A 17758-nucleotide genomic window follows, 5' to 3' on the forward strand; every position below is an offset into this window, starting at 1 on the left:
GCTTAGGCCCCAGTGCGCAAGACCGGAATATCAGCTAGTCTCGACCCGGAAGGAAAGCGAGAAGATGCAGAAACAAGCTTCTAGAAGGCTCTAGCAAAGCACGGCTTGGGCGGGTTCATGTCGCTTATACTCGGACCTTTTCACAAGGTTAGTTTTGAACTTGGGTGGGGATCATCCCCATTTTAGCTGCAGTGTGCCTACATCTGCACCTCCACTAGAGAGGAGAACCAAGGCAGAAAAGTGTCCGGTCTGCGTCGTGGAACCCCAGGCAGGACTAACACCAGCCCGGTGTGCTGGGTCGAGGGGTTTGTTCCAAAACGAAGTCTTGTGTGATTTTGGCTTTCCAAGTTATCTAGTTACATTGATATACCATGTCGAGCTTAGTTGCTGACATTCATCCTTAAAACAGAGATAAGACAGTTTTTAAGTTGTCAAGAACATTTCGTGAACATATGCTCTGTGCTTTCAAAATTTTTCCAAGTCCTAGTAATCCTCTTTTACTAGTCAAAACTCCCCTTATCAAAATTCTAGAAATCCCTCTTTAGGAAAGCAAATAATCCAAAGGGTTCCATCACACATGGGATAAAAGCAATTGGCTAATTGCTTAAGAACCGGACATGGAATTCAGCTTCCGAAGAATTACAAGGTTCTCGCTGGAGCCAAGTTCATCTTTCTCGAGGCTTTCATTTCTTTTTTTCTGTAAAATGAGTTAAATGTAAAAGGCCAAATCTTGCCATGTTTTGCGTAAAAAAGAGGGCATTATTTTCCAATAAATTCTAGTCCAGTGATTCCCACACCAGCATGCACGTTAAAAATCATGCCTGCAGCTTTTTAAAAGACCCCACCTTCAGAGATTCTTATTTAATTGGGATGGGGTAAATTGGTTATTGAGAGTATGAGCAGGAGGGGAAGGAGAGGTGGCCATGGTTTTCACTTTCACCAGCAAAATATTCAAAAGTTTTCTTTGGAGAAGTTATTCAAACAAGTTATAAAATACTCTCTATGTATTAATAAAAATGTCATAGTAAATTTTATAGTAAGCCCAGACTCGCTGTAAGCATATTTGTTCAATACTTATGGTCGGTTAAACATTTTCATGGAACAGATCATGAATAAGACTCAGTCCCTGCCCTCAGTGAGCTCACAATCTAGAGCTGTACAGTTGCTAGAATACACAATGATAGCTTTACAATGATTCTACAAATAGGTTATGGCAGGCTTGGTCATCAAGATATCAATGATTCTTGGTTATACAGTGCTCTAAGACTTTATAAGGCACCGTCACTGAATTAGTCAAAAGTTACTTCGTTTTGGAAAACTGTTAACTGTCAGTTTCCAATACAATTATAAATTGCTATGGAAACACAGGAATTTTTTAAATAAGTATATCATCTCCTTAGGCTTTTCTGTATAACATTTCACTGCATGTAACCTTACCCTATGTGTTTTCCTCCCTAGCTGTGAGTAGGATTAAGATTGCTATGGCAGGAAAGGCAAAAAAAAAAAAAGATCACATTTGTGAAGGCATAGCAGGACCCATCCAGAGGCCTGGTTAACGTGATCACCCAAGGCAGTTACTAAAGGCAAAAGATAGAATTCAGGGTTTGAAGAAAGAGGGGTACCAGGAAGGTGGAAAAAAATTAATCCTTTCTGATTCCTTGGAACTAGGGGTAAACTGAAGAAAATCCAAGCAATGCCAAGCACTTAATTTCCTCCACCTTGAGCTGAGGAATTCGCCAGATGGCTCCAAAAGAACTAAAAGTCCTCCTGACCAAGACCTGGAGCCAGAAAGGGAACTATAGAGGGAGAGAACTCAGTGACTAGAGAAAAATGGCAGGGTCAGAACTTCTGGCCAATTTTTGCTTTTTGCTTAGTGTGGAAAACCAGAAAAAAAGTTATTTCAGGCTAGATAGATAACCCCACCCATGTCAGCACAAGCTCTCCCCCAAATCTAAATTATTTGTAGGTTTCTTCGGCAACCACCCACCCAACCATACTCTTGAGATGGTACCCTTGTATTTCTTGACAAATACAACGGTGCTCTACAGTGCCCAAATCCACGGTCTCTGACACAAATCCTCAGATATGAGCAGACCCATACAAGAAAAACTAACTCCACGTTGATTCCAAGCAAGCCTTGGACAAAATGTAAACCATCTTTGCCTAAAATTTCTCACCCGGGAAACACCACTGCAGCGCAGAAACCGGCTATTTCAGGGTATTTTGTTTTATGTGGGCCTCAAGATTCAATGCTGCACTTAATAAAGACAGAGGTACCTTGGCTCTTCCTGTGCGCCCACCCTTCCACCAGATTTTATAAACCAGTGAACCAACCAAAGAGGGGTGTAAGTCCAAATTATTTTTGGCTCCGTTTTAAAGATTTAGGAAGCAATACATGGTGTTGCTTCCCGCATGGCCTCTTCTCTAACAAGTTCCCTGTACCTGGGACAAACCGGATGAAAACTAATAAAAGTGTAACCCCCCCCTCAGCCGCGTAAACTTAGCTCCCCGCTTCATAGACTAGGCTGAAACACTGATCCAAGAGGCTCTTTCACATGCTCCATTCTAATCGCGTCACAGGGACGCGTGGTTCTGGATATCTCGACCCTCCCCCTCTGGGGTGGATTGTTGACAACGCAGCTGGCAGTCACGTGATCTTACGTCATTCCACCTCCTTTCCCTGAAATCTCTGGCCCCGGATGCGTCCCTTTCTCCCCACTTGGACAAACCTAGTCTCGTGAAGAGGGGGGGAGACAGGGTGGAGTTTCGGTCTCAGTGTCTTTTAATCCACAATCTCTTTTCTGAATACAGAGAACTCTAATTAGCCGATTCGCTCAGAAAGCCAAAATGGGAGTGATCCCTCATACAAGGTTCCCGGAACGAGCGCTCACAAGTCCCGCCCTCGCTTCCCTTCTCCCCCACCCCTCAGTCTGTGGTACTGGCGGAGGGCGGAGGGATCTGGAGGCGGCGGAGGGATCTGGAGGCGGCGGAGGGAGACGTCATTGCAGGGTTGTTTGTCAGCTTCAGCAGCGGCGCCGGTGACTCACAGTAATTCGGCCGCCGCGACGGGGGGTGGGGGGGACTGCGCGGGACTCTTTTCTCTCAGATTGACCGCGGGGCAGCTGGGGAGCATGTCGACCCCGGCCAGGAGGAGGCTCATGCGGGATTTCAAGCGGTAAGTACCTTAGCCTTAGCTTAGTTGACGGCTCCTCCACAAAGCTGCGGGGTTGCAGGACCGGGATCCCGGATACCTTCTCATCATGACCCTAAGGGGGCTGGCTGTGGGCCCCAGAGAGACCAATGGAGTCCAGTTCTATCCTCCGCTCCGTCTTCCGCTTCTCACTCTGGGGTAAAAATTTTCGGTACTTCTCCCACCCCCCACCCCCGGCCCCACCCCCCAAAAAAGTAAACAAAAAGGTAGCTATCTGCCAGCTTAGGGTTCCCCGCTGCCCACTTCGGCCAGCTGCCCGACGTCTTGCCTTACGGCTCGGTTCTCTTGCTCCCGTGTCCATTACCGTCCTGTACCCGCTCTCTGCCCCTTAAAAGTGAGCTCTATTGCGGAACCTTGTTCCCGCCTGCTGCTTCAGTCAGCTTTGTTAGATGACTTGGCGGTCACCTCTGAGAGGAAAGGTTTGAGCGAAAAGGGCCCCCGCCCCCCATTCCTTTCCATTCTGCAGTGAGGGTGAGGTCTGCAATGCGAGGTCGGCGGTTGTTAATCCTTTCCCCGAAACCCGATTCTGCTTCCGCTCGCCTGGAAAGATCTTGAGAGCTGGCTGGAAGGCCTGAGTGTCGGGCTGGCGACCTCGGCTGCCAGTGCCTTCTGGAACTCAGCTCTGGCTGGTGTATAAAGCCCTATCTATAGTCTCCAAAGTCTGGAAAAATGCCTTCCCTCAGACGGCCGCCAACCTGATACTCCCAGGGCCTCCTTTTATAAAATAGGGTTTTGTTAAGACGTGTTGGGGTTAGTGAGAAGGAAATGCTTTTTTTTTCCCCAAAATGTTTATCTTTTACTGGATACCCGCAGGTACAAAAGATAAAAGGGTGAGAAAATTAATACTGCCATCCTCTGCCCAAGCCGTATTTTTGTTTTGGAAGACTTGCCTTGGTTGAGACAAAATATCTAGTACAAAACTTAGATTAGCCGCTCAGGAAGTCACCTTTCAACTTCTCCATTATAAAGCCTTAGGTGAGGCATTTGGAAACTATTGCATTGGACTTTTGAATTCATCTGTAGCTTCTCTTAACCGTTCTCCTTTGAGGGGCCCCCAAGCAGTGTAGATCCTCGATGGCCTTAAATCATTGTCTAATTTGCTTGAGGTTGACTAAAAAGAACCATTTTTATGTGGACTAATGGGCAAAGAAAGTGTCATGCCACATGCCAGTCATCACATATTTGTATGTATAATGTAGCGTTTTTTTTAATGAGTTTCGGCAGTCTGAAAGGAGATGTTCTATTTGGTGCAGAAGTTGTCTTTCTATAGCTTGAAACCAGTAGATTTCAGATTAGCTCCTAAAAGCTTCCAATTCATATCCATTGTTCCTGTGATTCCTTATTGCTTTTCTTTGGGGTTGAGCACATGGCACCTTTGATAATTTTCCAAAGGTCTTCAGGTTACAAGATTTTCACTGTGAGGAATTTGAAAGGAAGCTTTGTATTGGGTTCCTGGTTAGGTATGATTTGGTGTTAGTGCAGAGCTTTTAGAGACTGGCAGAAAACCAAACTGAAGCTTCTGATTTTAAAAACCATTACTACTGACGTTTGAGATAAAGTAGTTCTGCTTAAAACTAGTTTCCTAATGGAATTCAATGTGTGTTTTCAGTCCTTTAGTTTACTCTGAGGTTAGTTTTTTTTTTTCCCCTTCTCTTTTTTGTACATGTACCTGTGATTAGGACGCTGTACATAAGAGTCTTCATGTTAGAGCAGCAAAATCAGTGATTCTGTAAAAATGTTGGTGCACTTGTTGGGTTTTGCTTTTGTTTTTTCGTTTAAGAGGGCAGTCGCCTTGAAGATGTTTGGAGGAATGAATTCCAAACCTTTGGAATTTTAGGTAGTTTGGAGAGGAATTTTATAATTTTATAATTATATGGTGGTGGTGTTTTGCTTTTTTTTTTTTTTTAAGTCCTGGATCATTCCAGCTCAGCACAAGGGCAAGGAAATGGATTTAGTTTGTCACAAAAATGGGTGGTTTAAAGATCATAGGTGTTCTGTTTGGCCTCCTTAGTGGCCTTAAGGTTCAACTTTTAAAATTATTACTCTGGATTCCTAGATTGCAAGAGGACCCACCTGTGGGTGTCAGTGGCGCACCAACTGAAAACAACATCATGCAGTGGAATGCAGTTATATTTGGGTGAGTTGAAAGATAAAGTAAATGATAGGTGTAGTGATTTTTTGGGAAGAATGAATATGTAACAGTGATTATTTGGGAAGAGTGAATATATAACAGATGTCTAGTAAAAGAGGTGGAGGTAGAATCAGGGATCTTAAGGACTGAAACTTGATAAATTAAAATTATTTTTAATAAAAGTTTTGGCACCTATATGAAATTTATTTGCATTTCAGCGTTATTGCATGTGGTTTTATAATCACTTTTATGTTTTACTTGCTAAAAATTACCTTTTAAAACTAAGTTGACTAACGATAAAGGAGAAAAGATGAATTATATTTTGTATAAAATGTGCTAAGCTAATGTTTATGTTCACATTCTGTTGAAGCTGTAAAAGGGCTTGGAACCAAAAATATTGAGAACCTCCACTGTGGCAAGAATTTAAATGAAAATATTTCACAGCCTAGTATAAATTATGGGGCCATTTGAGAAGCAATCTTATTACTGTATGTATATAGTTACATATTATACACATCACATGTGCTTTTTAATTTAAAGTTTCCTTATACCTTCTCTTTGTGTTTCCTGGACTTGAACTTGAACCATTTATCTTTTATTCTTTAAACTAAGGTTTTGCTCTTAAAGTTAAAGTTTAGCTTTGTTTCAAATACTTCATAAGCAGAATTCTCAGTTGCCACAAAATCAAGTCTACATCAAAGAGTAGTGAAAAAGCTAATGAAGTTCACCCTTTTAGAGGAAAATGATCTTTTGTTACATCCAGACTGTTACACTTCTTGGAGATCCTAAATGTACCTTGCAAGTAATAATACACTTCATGCTGCTGTTCAGGAAAGATGAAATTGGAATGTGGAGGCAAGGAAAAGATCAGGAGAAAAGAAGTGGCTTTCTTGGTCACATCTGTTATGTGTAACTGATTTGAATAGGAACTATTGCTGGGAACTACTAATTGCTGAAAATCAGACACTTTGGTTTGGTGCCATAGTTATCTTAAATAACAGGATATTGATATCCAGCCTACTGATGTAAATTGGAAAGATGACCATTTCTCCTAAGAATACTCATGTTTACAAAATGACTGGTCAGCATTTATGAGTTGAATTCTTTGGGGGGCTAAAATTATGACAAGATAGTTTGTTTTTTTCTATTTTTTTTTTTTTTTTTTTTTTTGGTAAAACCACCCAAAAAAGGAAAACTTAAAAATTGAAAGTTATCCATTATGCCTGTGTCTGTGAAAATCCAGGACTAAGATGATGTCAAACTAACAATATCCTTTAAAAACCCACAAATGATCAGAATGAACTTCTCTTTGTCTTTTGGAGTTCATTCTTTCTACTTCTGAAGATCAAGAAAAAGCAGAATGAAAAACTAATTTTAATCAGAAATCTTCTTGTTTTCAGACCAGAAGGGACACCCTTTGAAGATGGTAAGTCATTCTCCTGGATTCTATATTTAAGAAGATGTTTTTAAGTAGGATATATTAACACCAACATTATCTACTTAAAACTATTTTCTATTGTTAACAGGCCAAGTCAAAACTAAATAAAGCTACTGAAAAGTTAAAGTTTGCAAAAGTCTTTCTTCCCACATCAGCTTGATCACCTCCATTGCCAGTTCCCTCTGTTATTTTGAAATTTGGTCATAGAACTGTAAGCCTAGATGGCAGGATTTGTGTTGAAAATAGTTTCTGTTTAGATGGCCTTATAGCATGCTAGAGATGTCCCCGAGGTAAACACCAGGAGAGTAATCATGTTTTTTTTTACTTTATTGATAGGATGTTGAGCTGAAATTGTTCTTATAAGTAGCCACCAGTAGCTTCACATAAAATTAGCATTTAACACCCATTAGTAGTTAACCTTCTGTATAATCTTTTGCATCTCAGGTTGTATATTTTCAGTAGGAACCAGACAAATGACAAACTAGTTCTAATGTATATTTATAATTGAGCTTATCAAATTGATTTTAACCAAGTACTTAGATTTTCTCTACTTATAGCATGGGTTTTTTTTTTTGTTGTTTTTTTTTTAATCTGTTTTAATTGTGAAAATGGCTGCAGAATTAATCCATCAAGAATACATATACAAGGATATTGGTTGCAGCACTATTTGTGAGGAGGTAACCTAAATGTCCAGTAGGGGAAATGATTGAGCAAATTAAGGTAGATTTAAGCTCTGAAATATTATGTACCTGTTAAAGAATAAGGTAGATCTGGGCATATGTCTGATGTATTTGGTAGGAAAAAAAGGTTTCCAAATTAATGTGTGTTGTAGAATCTCATTTTAATTAAATGCATACAGGCAAGAGAGTGTACATGTGTTTCTAAAGGTTTATATAGCACACTGTTATCAGTTATTACTTCTAGGTAGAAGTAAGAAATATTGAAGGAGGTACTTTAGGACTTCAGCCTTTTTACTCTATACCAGGGATTCTCAAGTGTGATCCATAAACCCCTGGGGTTCTCCAAGACCCTTTTAGGGGGTCCACATGAACAAAACTATATTCATAATAACACTTGAAACATCATTTGCCTTTTTCACTCTGTTGACATTTGCATGTACAAAAGTAATGGTGGCTAAAACTGCATCTTAGCCCAAATCGAGTCGCTAGCATCTCTCTGTATTAATAGTCATTATATTCTTTGCAGTTAAAAAAAAAAATGCCATTTCATCTAAAAAATATTTCGATGACACAGTAAAAATTATTAATTGCATCAAAATCCAACCTTTGATTATATATGTTTTTGAATATTTTGTGTGATAAAATGGAAGTACTCAAAAATCACATGTTTACTGAAGTATGATGGCTGTCTGGAGGAAAAGCACTTCTGCAGTTTGTTTGAGTTGCAACTTGAGCTACCACTTTTTTCAGAGAATGTTTTTACCTGAGAGAATGACTGCCAGACAAACTATGGTTATTCAGATTGAATATTTGGCAGACATATTCTCAAAAGTGACCTAAATGAGCCTGTTACTTCAAGAAAAGCAACTGACATTAGTCGTTGCTGATGATAAAATTAGCATTTTCATGCCAAAATTAGTATTTTGGAAAAACTTATGTCAGCCCCTAGGAACTTGATGGCTCACCAATATTTAAAGACTTTTCTCATAAGAGCAGTGGTTTTGATAGTTTTATATAATGAAATATATGGCAACATTCAGAAGATCGGATTAACTCAATGAACCAATAGTTTCCAAATGACCAATGTATAATACAAAGTCATAGATGGGTAGAGGATTTATTCAAAGTGCAGCAGACTTTTTATTTAAATATTTTTATTGTGAAATATAACATATATACAGAAAAGTAATAATTTTCAAAGTACAGTTTAACAAGTAGTTATAGAGTGGATTTCAAAGTATGGTATGGGTTGCAGTTCCACAATTTCAGTTATTTCCTCTAGCTATTCTGATACACCAGAGACTAAAAAAAAAAGTGTATATAATGATTCAATAATTATAATCCTTTGTTAAATCCTATCTTGTCTGTTGTTACTCCTCCCCCTCCTTTGATCACTGTCTCTCAATCTTCAGGGATGTCTAGGCAGTGACCACTCTAATTTGTTCGTATTGAAAAGGGGTGTCAGCATTATGGGGAAGGGGGATATAGCTGGTTGATGCAAAGTGCAACAGATTTTAATGAAAAAGTACAAAAAGCTTATTGAAAAAAAAAAAACTTATTGACAGGGTTTCAGATTCCACATTACAACTCACCTTTAAAAAACTACCTCTTCTTGTTTAGTGTAATATTAAAAAAGAATATCCACAATTATCTAAAAAGGGTACTCTCCCTTTTTTAACTACATATTTATTTATATGAGGCTGGATTTTCTTATGCTTCAGCCAGAACTACATGGTACAGCACACTGAATGCTGAAGCAGATATGAGAATCCAGCTGTATTCTATTAAGCCAGACATTAAAGAGATTTGCAAAAAGGTGAACCAGTGCTACACTTCTAACTAACATTTTTTGAAGGAATAGTTATTTTTAATAAATTAATAAGTGTTTTAAGATTTTCTTAATTATAATTTCTAAAACAACAGTACCAGTAAGTATGACCATTGGTGTGCTGGAGGCAGTTTGGTGTCCATTCACAAGAGCCAATTGTTAAAATCTCAGGAATTTTCATGAGCTGGTTATTAAATAACTTGTCTTTAAAAATTAAATTATATATTTTTTTATTAATAAACGAAGAACATTTTATTTTATTTTATTTTTTATTAAATTCAGTTTTTTTGAGATACATTCACACACCATACAGTCATCCATGATATACAATCAACTGTCCACAGTATGATAACATAGTTAAGTGTTCATCACCACAATATATATATATTCAAATATAAATACATAAATATTCAAAGCTCATCACTTTCTAAATATTTTATTGCATTTTACTATTTCTTGTGGTACTCTTGAGGTCGTTCATGTCTGTTGTATTTGTAAGGTGAAAGTACCATAAATTGATAATGCTATTGCATGCATCTCTTCCCACCTTCTCGTTCAGTGACTTCACATTGGAAGCTTGACCATGGTGGGATAAAATGTTTTGGTCCTGAGACCAAAAGTCTAAGAATAGCTACTCCATATTTCTGTTTTGCCTATAATTTTTAATTTTGTAACTAAAGAAAAATTAAAATGTAAACTTTGAAAATATATAATTAAGCATATAAAGCTAACTTTATTATTTAAATATTTGTTTCATAGTGCCTTTTTTATATTAATACACCAATATTTAAAGAAATTGCCTTGGACTTTCCTTTGGCTTCCCTGGTACAAAATTCTCAAACAACCAAATGTAAAGAAGTGAAAGTTGTATAACAAATACACAACCAGTGAAATTACTATAAAATATTTTACTAAATATGAGCCTGTAATATGGTAGACTGGAACATATAACCAAAAGTAGGCAGTTGAAGCATAACAATTCTTGTCATAATATATTATGGGGACAGAACAGGACCTTTCACATTAGTGCCCATGACTCCAATATGGGTCATTTGCCATGTGGTAGTCATCCCCTGAAAATCCTTTGGCACCACCCTTCTAAGGTAGAATAAATGATTCATAGTTCCCCAAATGTGCATTTTAAATGTTGGTGGCCAGAGTCAAGTTGCCTTCCAAAAATATGTCAGATAATACTCTCGTCAGTAGCACACGAGTTCTCCAAGTGCTTGCCAATATTTTGTGTTACCAGTCTTCATAGAAGTATATTTAGTATGTTTTGTGTGGTTGTACAAAACAAATAAGGGTTTGGGAATTCATTGTTGAAAAGGTTAAAAAGTTGTGCCTGTCTTTACCATAGTTATTTTGTTTTGTTTTTTTCTATCTAGGTACTTTTAAACTAGTAATAGAATTTTCTGAAGAATATCCAAATAAACCACCAACTGTTAGGTTTTTATCCAAAATGTTTCATCCAAATGGTAAGTAGAATTTATTAGACTTTGGAAATGATAGGAAAAAAAGTTACTGTTTCCCTCCTAGGTGTTGCACCTTCTCACTTAGAGGGCCAACTTCTAGATTTTTTTAATGACTTCTGATTTAATTTTTATAATTTTTCTTTTAAAAAATACAAATAAATGTTTACACAAAATTTGGGATCATGCTATATATAAAGTTAATTTTTTTTTACATACTATGAATACTTTCCCATATTAAATATTCTGCATTGTTTTTATCAGCTACAAGATGTTCTATTGTACGGGTTAATCATAATTTGTTTAAACAATAAATGTCCAATTGTTGGTTGTTCTCAGTTGTTTATAATTTTAAATATGCTTTGAACATTCTTGAAAATATTATCTTTCCAAAACCCATGATTATTTCCTTAGAATAAATTTTTAGAAGTGGAATTATTGGATTAAAAGATTGTATTTTTTTAAGACTTCTAATGCAGTTTTCCATTTTTTTTTTCTTCAAAAATATTTTTCCCATTTGAGTAGAAATTTATTTTATTACTATGCTTGGTAAATGATTGAGTGACTCTTGTTATTAAATTTCTTCTTCACTGACTTCTTGCTGTTGGCTTGTATTACGTTTGTATTCCTGGATATTAAATTACCATGTAAAAGGCTTCTTTTCCAAAGTCCTTACCTTTGCCCATTTAATGTGGTCTTCCCCTATCAGCTAACTTACTTTCAGGGGGGATATTTTCAGAGGTCCTCTTGCCTTATATCTCTACTCCTCATTTTTGTATCTGGAATCAGCAAATTTATAGGGAAAACAGTGTATTTTGTTCTTTCTCATCCCTTCAGATTAATAGCATGGTTTCTCTTCTGCTATGAGTAGTTTTTTTTTACGTTCTCACAGCTTTATGAGCAGTTTGTGAATTGGGCAGCATCCCATTCAGAAAGTAGAAGGGAGCTCCTTGAGCACTTTATTATTTAACTTTGTAGTTCATTATTAATCTTTATTGAAGTATAATTCACATACCATACTATTCACCCATTTAAATTGTATAATTTGATGGTTGTGCATCAATTCAGTTTTCATTGTTGAAATGAATGTTCAATTTTTGAACATTTTCATCACCCTCCAAAAAACCCATACCTGTTAGTATCACTCCCCATTTCTCCCCAACTACACCAACCCTAGGCAACCGCTAATCTGATAGATTTGCCTATTCTGGGCATTCCCTATAAATGGAATCATACAATGTCTGGTCTTTTGTGACTGGCTTCCTTCACTTAAAATGTTTGCAAGGTTCCTCTGTGTCGTAGCATGTATTAGTACTTCATTCCTTGTCATTTCCATATAATATTCCATTATATGGATATACTACATTTTGTATGTGGGTTCTAGTTTACTTTTGGATTACTTCTCAAAAATAGCTACTAGTTCAAGTCACTTCATGAGTATAAAAATGTATTAGAAATGTTTTAAAGAAATGATTTCTGCTTTGGGCATTCCAAATTTGATGTTCTTGTGGGGTAGACTATAAGCAGTTGACTATGCTACTAAGCACATAAATAGTAGCCAAGGCCATGAAAGTGAGTGTGATTGCCCAGAGGGTATATAAAGGGTAAGGAGAAAGAGATCTTAGGATAGAGTCCTGAGGAATGATAGTATTTAAGTGTGATTTGCCCCAATGCCCCAAGAAAAGCTTATTCTGTTTTTATATAGAGTAGTCTGGCTTGCTCCATAATTTAGCAATACCTATAAAATTTAAATGCATTTACTCTTTGTCAACATAACACTTCTACTTCTAGAAATTTATTCTACAGATATATATAGTTTCAGAGGTGGGTAACCATTTATGTTCATTATTTGTGTTTTCACATAATCAGTCCAAGAAGGAGAAAAAGCCTCCCAGATGGTCAAGACTTTTTTAAAATTTTAATCACTTATTTTGTTTGTTTGTTATAAAAGGAACACATACTGCTGCAAAAAATCCTAAATGTAAGGATGGGTATTTATAAAAAGTAATTTATAATCCTAACGTCTACAGATAACAACTACTTAAATTTTGGCATTTAGTGTTACAGATGTTTTTGTGGCTGCATTTACTTTAAATACATTAGTTTTGGTTATATGAATGTATACCATTATTTATTTAGCCCTTGCCGACTTCCTGATGAATCTTAAGATGGTTTCCAATTTTTCACTAAGTAGTATTATAGTCTTCCTATAGATAAGTCTTTGTGTATATCCATGATTATTTCCGTGGAGTGGGAGTACTCAAGCAAAAAACAGTTTTTCAAGAGTTTTATTGAAGAATGTTTTAAAGTATGGATTTTAAACAGATTTGCTATATGGTGTATTGAAAAAACTTAACTCTTGCTCAGTCTCCTGATGAAAAGATATGAAATATGAGGCCTTAGTTTTAAGATAGGTTTCCCTGTGAGACAGAAGATTTAGATAGATACTTTAGTTATTGCCTAATATTGAAGATTTCTTACTGAGCCAAGCATTCTGGTTTTGGTGAAGATTTCTTTTAACGCTTAGATGTGACAAAGTTAATATGTAACCAATTCTAATGTTACCTTTGCAGTGTATGCTGATGGTAGCATATGTTTAGATATCCTTCAGAACAGATGGAGTCCAACATATGATGTATCTTCTATCTTAACATCAATTCAGGTAAGTGTGTGTTAGGGTACATCCTAACTTTTTAAGATTATTTGGGATACAGTCAACTCTTTTAGGAGCAATTTAAAGACCAAGTGAACAAAGTAACTTTTCTAACACCCAGCTAACCAGTGACAGCGCTCAAGACAGGAACCCCTGATTTTCAGCTAATTGGTCTGCTTTTTTGTTAGTGACCACATTGGATAAAATCCATAATCCCTTTCCTGATTGTAAGTGAAGTATTTTTACACATCAAGCTTATTCATATCTGTGAAATGAGTTGTAGAGAACACTGGAAAATCTTGCAGAGAAAGATTACTGATTGGAAAAACCATAGAAATCTCAAGAAACTGCCAAGTGCAAAGTAGCATTGAGTATGTTGCCCCATCCAAGGAATTCTATTTAAAAAGAAAGTATTTTAACTATTTGCCAGAGCAATCTAACAGAATATTTTGAGTTGATCTTGAATGATAATATCAGGGAGGTGGGGTGAGAGATGTTTTAGTTACATGGATTTGAGAGGAGTAAAAGTAACATTTTGGTTTTTGACCTTTTTTGAAGCTTTTTCTATTACTTTTCTCCTTCAATTTTGGTCATTCAGTTCCCTCCTTATTAGATGTATGTGTTCTGTTGATTAAAGGAAACAAGATTCACCACCCATTACACTGTCAGACATTGGCAAAGTAACCACAATAATAGGGTTTAACTTTGGAGAAAAAGTTGGTTGCTAAGTTATTTATAGGTATCATGTATTTATCTCCAGGTTAATGAGAAAGTGTCAGTATGCTGAAGAACACTGTTGTTTTCTATTTTCTTTGGAATTTAGAGGACTTAACTGAGAGCTATTTGTTTAGAGGCTTAAGTTCTCTAGCAGCAAGAAACCTGTAGTATCTTATCAAGCCACTTCTGAAAATATTTAGACCTAAAAATATGTAAGACTTCCTAATCTCTTCTATTTATTCTCTGTTAAATAATTTCTGTTGTTCTGCATAATTTTTTGTGACCACCCCACCCCTGGTTGGTATAAAGAATAAATCTGCAAATCTTTTATTTCTTTTTTAGTCTCTGTTGGATGAACCAAATCCAAACAGTCCAGCCAATAGCCAGGCAGCACAGCTTTATCAGGAAAACAAGCGGGAATATGAAAAAAGAGTTTCGGCCATTGTTGAACAAAGCTGGAATGATTCATAATAGATAACTGGTCTGTTAATCTTTTTCATCATTGTTGTGTATAATTTACCTCTCAGTAGAAAGGCTAACACATTTTAAGTGCCACTGGTTTTAAGGATTCTGCAGAAAAAAAAAAAGAAAAAAATCCTTCAGTTCAAAACCTACAAAAGCTTGTGTATCTTGATTAATGTACTTTTTATTGCATGGTGTGAACTAAGTTATTGCTACATAAATTTGTAATATATCCTGTTTGTATTTTTTTCCAAGTGTATAATGTTGGTGTGGAGTTTTCATGACAGAATATACACATTTTGTAAATCTGTACTTTTTTCAAATATTGAATGCCTTATTTTTGAATTCTTTAGATTTTTAAATTGGAGAAAAGCACTTCAAGTTTTTTATATATGAATATTACATGTAAAGCTGTTAAAATACATAACTTCAGTGCAAGAGACTTTGTCACTTATTTCCTTATCTGTGTACGAGGGGTTAATAAGTCTCTAGCTCTCCGTTATTTCATAATTTCAGTTCCAATCTCAAAAGAACAGATTTATATTTTATCAAGAAATTCTTCAGATTTGATTTTAAACACCAATTATAATTTCAGACTTTACTTTGAATGTACCTGTATTAGTTTTAATTGTGCAGTTATATTCTTAACTGGTTTGATTCTTGTCCAACTCTAAACCACTTGTTATGATTTCTTTATGCACTACTTAGTGTTAAACTGTGCCGTTTGCAATTTCACATTTAGCACCTCTGCGACAAGCAGAGAGCTGAAGTGACTTATTTTGCTGCTTAGTAGCATCTTTAAAACGTTTTTGATTAATGAAATTAAAACCATGAATATTTACCAAAAACATTTCTCACTATTAACAGTGAATAAGAATTGGTTGCATTGGTTTGAGCAGCACAACCAGTTGAGCAAGGCAGGTGTTTAGAAGGAATCTTGGTGTACTTTAAACATTTGAAAACTGACGCTTGCATATCTGTTTATTCTGGAAAAATGTTTAACACGAGGACCCGCTGAGTTACTTTCTTTTGTGGAGATTTTTTTTTAATCTCCTGAGTTGTGTTAAACTTGTACTGCATCTTAGTCTACTGGATCAGTTTAAAACACAGTGTTGTAGAAAGCTGAGACCAAGCTATCCTTCAAATAGTATAGAAAATGGAAAGTATACAAGTAAATTCTATTGAACCATCTCTGTAGTCTTTCTAGTAGTTAAAACAGCTACTTTGGTAACCCCAAGAGTTTTTTCTCATATCCATATAGTTTGGGATTAAGTTAACAGCTTCTCTTTTGGGTAACTGGGTTACAGACTGGCAATGTTTCCTATTCATTAAGCAAAGTGAAATATTGGAATGAATAACTGATGCTGTTACACTTTAAAAAGTTATTACTTGGCACATTTGGGGGTGAGTTCATGGTCTTACGGATCTTTGATACAAAGAAGAGTTCATTGACTAGAATCATGGCCAAAAAAAGAAAGCTTTACATAAAGGTATTTTGGGGTCATAATATTAAATGTGTGGTACTTTATGGTTCAGCTCTAAAACATGATATTTTCTGTAGGCATTTACTCCAGTAACTGACTTCTTCAATTAAATATTCAGGATCTGTGAGGGTCTCCCCTCTTATTAAGTGCTTATGATACTGTTCACATTCCACTTTTATCTGTAACCAATTTTTCCTTTCCCTACTTAAAACTGAAACATGTCAAGTATTGATAGATAAGGCAGTTAACATCTTACTTGGCTGGGAAGTCAGTGAGCTTTAACTTCTAAATTGAACACTTGCAGCAAAACTCATGCCTAGTCCACATTTCCCTTGGAGAAAATCCTAAGGAAGTTTCCATCTCAATAACTCCTCGCAGTTTTTTTCTTCAGCCTTAGAACAGATTCCTGTTTCTTTGGTTGAATTCCAGGTGTATCTTCAATTTACAAGGTTATGTCATACAAAAAAATACTTGCTTTTAAGCACTTGGTTAATGTGTGGTATGGCAAGAGGCTGAAACTGAGATGTTTGTTTATTTTTAGAAGGAAAGTCATACAGCCAGGATTTAAATCTAGACTGGTCTTTTAGCCAATAACTATACTATCCCCTAAGAGATAATTAGTTTTGTAAATCCTACTGAACTTAAATCATAAATATTCATCCCAGTTTGTTAAAATACTTTAGTTGATTTAGGTAATTACATACAGATTTGTAGCTATCTAATGAAAAGGTTCTCTTGACTACCTTTTTCCACCTCTTTTTAAAATATAAACAAGTAAAGTCTGAATATGGGAACATTTTCTGGTCTGTGACAGAATGGACTGACTGTCAATAGACTAGATACTATATTCCTGTTCCTAGAAATATCCTTGAGTCTGTGGACACCCACCCCCATCCTTGCAAAAAAAAGTTCTGTATATATGAATAATTTCTGGATTTGATATAAAAATTCTTACTTCTGTAGACTGGAAAGGTAGTGAAGAAGGAAGCTATTAAAGATGAAGGATTTAGTAACAGTTTGTTTTCTGCTCAGTAAACAAGGTTCTTATCTACTCAGTTTACTCATTTGGTACTCTTTAATAGATAAACCTGGGGCTCATAGCACAGTTTAGAGTTATGTCTAAGATATTTTGATCTTGCAATTCTCCCCAGGTTTGGGAGCATCTCAGATACATGGGGATCATGTATATAAATAATAGAAAATCAATAGTTGGAAAGCTATTAAAGGTATATGAAATTGTCCACAGGACAAAGACCTTGTGCCAAGATTCCCTGTTTACTTTGGTTCCCATCTCAAAAGGAAAAAAATTGAGCTGTTATCAGATAGGGGAATGATTATTACAGTAGTTTTCTTCAGTTATTATATGACATAGAGCCAAGGTAATAGAAACAAAATTTTATTGAAAGGATTTTAAACAATCTTTTCAGTAATAAAGTCTTGAAGTTTTAAAGTTTCCTCTGTTCGTACCATGGGCTAGGGCTTCTTTTTAGTCCCTCCAAAAAAAATGTATGAATTGTGATTTTTATTGAAAGCTTATTGGTTGCATGACTCTTCCTTAGCTCAGCAACATTAGCTCCTTAACAGTTGAAATCAAGAACCTGGGAAGGATGGACTCCAGACTTCCTCTTTGGTATATGGAAGATTGAGAGTTGGGTGAGAAACCTGCATGAACTGACTTTCAGGAG

At 36.2% G+C, this 17758-nt stretch overlaps 1 protein-coding gene across 2 annotated transcripts; it reads left to right on the forward strand.

The window, feature by feature from the left end:
* Positions 1–128: 128 nt before the first annotated feature.
* On the forward strand, positions 129–16198 carry UBE2B (ubiquitin conjugating enzyme E2 B). 2 transcript variants are annotated; one of them, XM_037800778.1, is made up of 6 exons: positions 129–147; positions 5268–5348; positions 6743–6768; positions 10674–10763; positions 13331–13419; positions 14470–16198. In XM_037800778.1, the coding sequence occupies exons 2-6, from the start codon at positions 5323–5325 to the stop codon at positions 14596–14598; spliced, it is 360 nt and encodes a 119-aa protein (XP_037656706.1). In that variant the 5' UTR covers positions 129–147; positions 5268–5322; the 3' UTR covers positions 14599–16198. The 2 variants fall into 2 exon arrangements, with proteins under 2 accessions (XP_037656706.1, XP_037656705.1); XM_037800777.1 differs by lacking the exon at positions 129–147 and adding an exon at positions 3023–3175.
* The last annotated feature ends 1560 nt before the right edge of the window (positions 16199–17758 follow it).

The sequence above is a fragment of the Choloepus didactylus genome, chromosome 13 (assembly GCF_015220235.1).
Source record: "Choloepus didactylus isolate mChoDid1 chromosome 13, mChoDid1.pri, whole genome shotgun sequence".
NCBI lineage: Eukaryota > Metazoa > Chordata > Mammalia > Pilosa > Megalonychidae > Choloepus > Choloepus didactylus.

What these genes read in the sequence shown, in the direction of transcription:
- UBE2B (XM_037800777.1), top strand. Translation starts at nt 3,132, where the DNA reads ATGTCGACCCCGGCCAGGAGGAGGCTCATGCGGGATTTCAAGCG. An exon ending in CTCATGCGGGATTTCAAGCG is followed by an intron (nt 3,176 to 5,267) that starts GTAAGTACCTTA and finishes CTGGATTCCTAG; the next exon opens with ATTGCAAGAGGACCCACCTG. An exon ending in CAAAATGTTTCATCCAAATG is followed by an intron (nt 10,764 to 13,330) that starts GTAAGTAGAATT and finishes TTACCTTTGCAG; the next exon opens with TGTATGCTGATGGTAGCATA.